General features: G+C 42.7%; 1 protein-coding gene across 3 annotated transcripts in view; it reads left to right on the forward strand.

The window, feature by feature from the left end:
- The window catches only part of Washc3 (WASH complex subunit 3), a 41,467-nt gene extending 39,291 nt beyond the window's left edge, over nucleotides 1-2,176 (forward strand). For all 3 annotated transcript variants that reach the window (XM_031349447.1, XM_031349449.1, XM_031349446.1), the window contains exon 7: nucleotides 1,927-2,176. In XM_031349447.1, coding sequence (XP_031205307.1) covers nucleotides 1,927-2,011 — 85 coding nt within the window. In that variant the 3' untranslated portion in view covers nucleotides 2,012-2,176. The remainder of the gene's footprint in view (nucleotides 1-1,926) is intronic.
- Nucleotides 2,177-6,000: the final 3,824 nt, after the last annotated feature.

The following is a 6,000-nucleotide window of genomic DNA, read 5'->3' on the forward strand; positions in this document are numbered from 1 at the left end:
TGTTTTAGATGTAAAGAAAATAAAAAAGTGATTTCAAAGTATCTGTATAAATATTTTTCCAAAGAATGTTTATTTGATTTGTATATCCTTCAAGTGGCTCAAAAACTTAAATCTTTATTTAATGAAAAAATGTTAAATCAACAATGTGTGTGTATTAAACTCCCCATGTTCAGAATTACAAAACTCATGTAGATTAGCTTGAGCCTTAGGGGAAGTTACTGGCTCCTGGTTGGAAGTTCAGGCATTGGAGACCCAGAGTCTGAGGATAGCTGAAGGCTGACAACCTTCTGTCTGCCTGCCTCATTATACCATGTGTTTCCCGCCACTGAGGACTCTCCTCTCTGAATCCTAGCAATGGACAGACCCCGCAGGAAATCTTCAGCTTTGCCAGCTGAATAAAAAGGCCTTTTCTGCTTCATAGTCCAAAGCTGGGCTCTAAAGATACATTGTCCGTGCTTGAGACCCCAGGAAAACATCGTGCTATGGTTAGCCAGGCTTGTATCACAAGACTGAAATGAGCTGTGGGTAGAGTTAGAAAAAAATACTGGTTCCTTGGATCTTATTAAAGATTTAGAAGACTCATTGGGTAGAAATTATCACTAGCATGAGGCAATATATAGTCTTACTTGTTACTTTTAGCTACTCAATTATGGCTAAAACATGGCTTATTGGTTTTAATATATCTGGCTTGTCACTAAACAAACAGCAGCAGCAACAACAAAATGCTGGTCACCTTATTTAGAAGCACATAGCTTTCTCTCTTGCTTTCCCCAACTGTGCTTTCCTTGTGTACCTTGCTTTCTGCTAAGAGTGACTAGAAGCTAGTAAGAGCCCATCAGGGTTGAGTGGATGACTTCCTGCCACTCACACTACTGAGGCCCACTAAAAACAACTGTGGGGGTGTGGGGGTAGGGAGAGGGGCGAGGCACATGCTTCTGGGTGTGATATATATATGGGATAGGTGCCTCATTCCTCAGGTGCCTTCCACCTGTTGTTTGAGACAAGGTCTCTCACTGTCCTGAAATGTCACCGAGTAAGTTAGACTAACTGACCGGAAGGCTGCAAGATTCCACCTGTCTCTACTTCCCACTTCACTATCAGTGTCTCTGGCTCCATGTGTGGTTTGGGGGGATGCAAACTCAGGTCCTTACCCTTCCAAGGCACATGCTTTACCCCCTGAGCCATCTGCCGAGCCTCTCAAAGTGACTTTTAAAAGCCCTGTCAGGGTTTCATTTTGTTTAGTATAGCACACTCATACAAAGTTTGGGTGTAAGTGATCTGTTTCCTGTTGTGCTGTCTTTGAGACAGTAATTTTTTTTAACCAATTCATACTTTTTATATTCATTTTCTAGAATAAAAACACAAAAACAAAAAGCTGGTAAGTGAAAACATCCCATAGACATTAAGAACCTTCTTTGGCCATGCGCTCCTCCCCCACAGAACTTCCACATTGCTAGTACTAGTCAGCCATTCTTGAACTCCTTTCTGCTCCTGAGTCTCCTTAGCTTTCGCTCCCTTTCCGTTCCTGACTTCTCCTCTGTACCTCTGTGTGCTCTCAAGGCCGCAGGAACTTAGCCCTGGGCATGCCAGCCTATATGGATTACATCTCTGTCTAAAGTTGTATCTCCATGGTAATGAAATGCAGAAAGTGAGGGAGTACACTGTGTCAGGGTGGCAAGAGCACTGTGGCCTCTGCAGCAGTCGCACTTAATCCCCAGGCAGAGCACAGAAGCCAGAGAGCAGCACACTCACACTGGGCTGCTAGAGAGCAGCACACTCACACTGGGGTGCAGTGCTGGAAGTTCCTGGTGCAGGACACAGTGTGGCAGATTTGTTAGCAACAGTATTCCAGAATGAAGCTAATTTACACTTTGTAGTGCTTTCTTCAGTTGGAAAGAACCTCTCAATTTTTCCCTTCTTTTTCAGGAAGCCAGATGCTCCGGTGCCTAATGGCGAAAGTGAAAAAGCCATAGACGAAAGTTCAGATAGTGAATCTTCCTTCAGTGACTAAGCTGGACTGTGAGAATCACACAGAATGTGGAAGGATGCATTTACGTTCTAGGAAAGAGACTAAGCTCTAGCTAGCTCTTGGTGATAAAAATCACCAAATGCTACATGCCTACCACAACCTTTCTCTGCTTAAAAATAGTAATAATAAAGCATTTATAATCTTTCAGTATGGTTTGTTTGTTGACCAAGTAAAATGCTCTGAAATTAACAACAGAACAGCATAAACTGCTACAAGCACTGTGAATAGTAAGATGGGCTCAATGAGCATTCAAAAGTGGAGTTAGTTTGGGTTTACTTATCAAAATTAGGCTTCATGTAAAAATAAGAGAATGTGACTAAGTTTTCAATTTAGTGAGTGTTAACTTGAAAATTATTGTATATATTTTTATTTTATAAGCTTATTGAAGAAAGTTCTGATGGAAATTAGTACTGCAGTGAGATTTCCAGTGTTGGAAACTTATACACAGCTATTATGGAATTCATCGACAGTATTTAATAGCGTGTGTGTGTGTGTGTGTACGTGGGCAGGCATGTACATATATACATATACATATATATGTATGGAATGTGGAGTCATCACTGTCATCGACTCCTTGGTCTCCTTGACAGAACATTATATTTCTAAAGTTAAAAAGTTCTCACATCACCTTGCATGTAAATCTTGATAACAAATTACTTAAACACAGCCTAGAAAAATTTCTACAATGCCTAGATGGAAAAATATATAAAAGCACTTGATTAGTAGTGTTCTTAGTTTAGTCCCACTGAAAGTGGAGCCTGAGAAAAGGTCTTGGGTCTATGTGGGTCATCTGTGAGATTATCCCAGCAAGCATAGTTTAGAGAACAGGAAGAGCCAAAGGGAGAAAGCCAGTGTGAAGAAGTGTCATCCAGGCTGCCAGTTTAGGTTTGGATGCCCTGAGATCCCCAGGGATGCTGTTGTAGCCTCCCACTGTCGTCCACCAGACAGAACTGAGAGCTTCAGTAGCTGCCCTACACTTCCGGGATGTGCTTCCATGGAAAGACAAGCTTACTGAGTATCGAAGCCGATCCTGAAACTGTTACCAGACCAAAATGCCTGAATAATTGTTGCTGTGGGTGAATATGAGTTCAGAACCGTGTCCTACAGGCGTGGCTGTTGCCAGAAAAGGAAATGGATGCAGTATACAGGAAAGAAAAAAATGTTTGACACTATGTTCGTTGTTTGGCTTGGTATTAGGATGCTAGGCAAGCACACAGGTCACAGAACGAAGCTCCCAGTCTCTCATTTATCTATCATCTAGATTTTATTTTAGTACAATTTTAAATGTATAGAATTTTATATAGGTAGTACACACAGACCTATAAATTCACTCCAGATCCCCACTTTCCCCATTTTTATGATCTTGCTTTAGTGATACATTTGTTAAATTAATACATATTAATGTGTTATTTTTAACTAGTCTACAGATTCTATTAAGACCCACTGTTCTGGGCAGTTCTGTGGGTTTTGACAAATGTATAACAGCTTCAACTTTACAGATTCATACAAAGTAACACTAATTTCTTCCGAAGCCCCTGTAGTACATATACTGTCTTCTAAAACAGATGGTAGAGGAAGCAGATAGTAACCGTCAGTTTGGGCCTGGTTCAGCTGCAAGAACAGGAAGTATAACTTTTCTCACTAATCTTCTATAGCATTTTTAAGAGTGTGGCTTGATATCTTCTCTAAAGTCTTGGAGATGAGAGTAGACAACATGGAACTTGGGCAAGTTTAGTAAGATTGTAGGATACAAAGATCAATACAGTAAAATCAACTGGGAGTGTCCCCAGCAACTTTCTTGTGAGGCTTCTAAGGGAAAATGGGGTAGCTTTAAGCCTAGGGAGGGAGGGAGGGGTGGAAGGAGGGAGGGAAAGAACACATGCTTGGAATAAAATGTATGGGAAGACGAGGGAGATATTAATATTAAAAACAATCCAGGTGAGGCTTAGAAAGACAAAATAACCGATGTGAGTAGGCTTCCACTGACTGGATATTGAAACACTGGAAGATTAGTTCAAAATAATAACTACCATAAGTTGAAACACTATCAATACATGTCTGTCATTATCCAGGTCCATGATCTCACCAACCCAGCTAATTCATCCAAATCTCCATCTCCAGTCCAGGACACACACACATACACTCACACACTCACACACACACACACACACAAACTCCAGACTTGCTGCATCTCCTTTGATCCTGGGTAACATCACCTGGGTGTCCAAAGCACTCCAAAGGAAAATTCTCAGTTGCAACTACTGTTTGTCCTAAATCTGTTCTCCTTTGTGCTGTTGAGTTCAGTAATTTGTGCCTGATCAGTGTGGCCTTGAATCTGTTATCCTTCCATACCACACCCCCTCCACATACAGACACATGCTTGGGAATCCCTGCTAGCCAGTGTGTCAGCCAATTTTCTGTTGCTGTGATAAAATGCTACGGCCCAAAGTACCTTGTCAATGCACTGATCTCGGTGGACAGTTCCTAGTCACGGGCTGGCATAGAAGCTGATGCAGGAAGCTGAGCTCTCACCTGCAAACAGGTGCTGAGGAAGTGAACTAGGAGCATGACAAGGTTGGGGACACTCAAAGCTATCCCCCATAATGGACCTCCTCTAGCATACTCCCCCAAAACAGCACCACCAACCAAGTGTCACATGTCCAAATACATGAGCCCCTGGGGGACAGATTTTACTGAAAGCACACAGCACCGATGTCATGAAAGATGAACCATACGCACTGCAAATGAAGCAGGTGCAGCCAGCACAGAAATGCACAGTAATATGATTCATCTGTGCCATTCCTGAGTGTACACCTGAATTTCCTTATTTGCACCTCTCTTGCTGTGATACAACACTGACCAAACCAACTGGGGAAAGGACAAGGTTTAATCCAGCTTGCACTTCCAAGTAACCAGCTATCAAAGAGGGGAGTCAGGACAGTAACTCAAGCAGGAACTTGGAGACAGGAACTGATTTGGAACCGCAGGACCCATGCTCTGGCTTCTGTCCCCTTGCTTGCTCAGCGACCTTTCTTACAGAGCCCAGGGCCTCCCACTCAGAGCCAGTATCTCCAGCTAGTAGCCTGGGTCCTCTCACAATAATTAGCAATTAAGGAAATTCTCCACAGACACACCATCAGGTTTAGGAATGTTATATATGTTCCCAGGATTTTAATTTGTTTGCTCTTTGTACTGGAATATCTAGTGATTTACTTGGGCCCAATTATTTGGTTTTGAAACCTCTTCCTAAATTTTATGATTGCAAACTATCTTTTAGGCTAGGGATTATTCAACAAGGCTAGTTCCTTCTGAGGGCTCTGCTCAGTTCATATGTAAAGAAGGCTTCCTACTCTGGCCTGTGGGAACATGCAGCATCTGGCGCTGTGTGCCCTGGGGATGCTCCAACTTTCCTCCTTCCTGCTTCTTTTCCAGCCTTGATAGTTTGCCTACAACCACACACTGACTACAATTTAGCTAAAGCCCCAGGGAGACTCTATGTCGGTATCTCGTTCCAGCTCCTCTCTCTAGCATTCTGGACCCTGACTTGTACTACTTTGGTATCTTTATAATCTAAACTCTGTCTGCTCAGTTCAGGGAGACTGCCAAACTGTCTTAAGTTCTTCCCTATACACTGTCCTGGAAACTGTATCATTCCGTGTCTTTTGTAGGGGAACTCCTGTACTCCCTGGTTTGCAATATCCGAAAGTCGACATTTGAGAAAAGTTTCACTTTTTAAAGAAAAGGTGGATATTATTTCTATTACTCCATCATGGAAGTAAGTAATTGAGGTCATGGAACTGGAGTTATGAGCATGGAGTTGTTAACTGTGAGGCAATGAGTTGCCACCTCGTTACTGGTGATTGATGAACATTCCCCCCTCCTCCCCATTTAACACCTCCATCCTGCCGGGCGTGGTGGCGCACGTCTTTAATCCCAGCACTTGGGAGGCAGAGGCAGGCGGATTTCTGAGT

This window comes from Mastomys coucha, unplaced genomic scaffold (assembly GCF_008632895.1).
Source record: "Mastomys coucha isolate ucsf_1 unplaced genomic scaffold, UCSF_Mcou_1 pScaffold4, whole genome shotgun sequence".
NCBI classification, from domain to species: domain Eukaryota; kingdom Metazoa; phylum Chordata; class Mammalia; order Rodentia; family Muridae; genus Mastomys; species Mastomys coucha.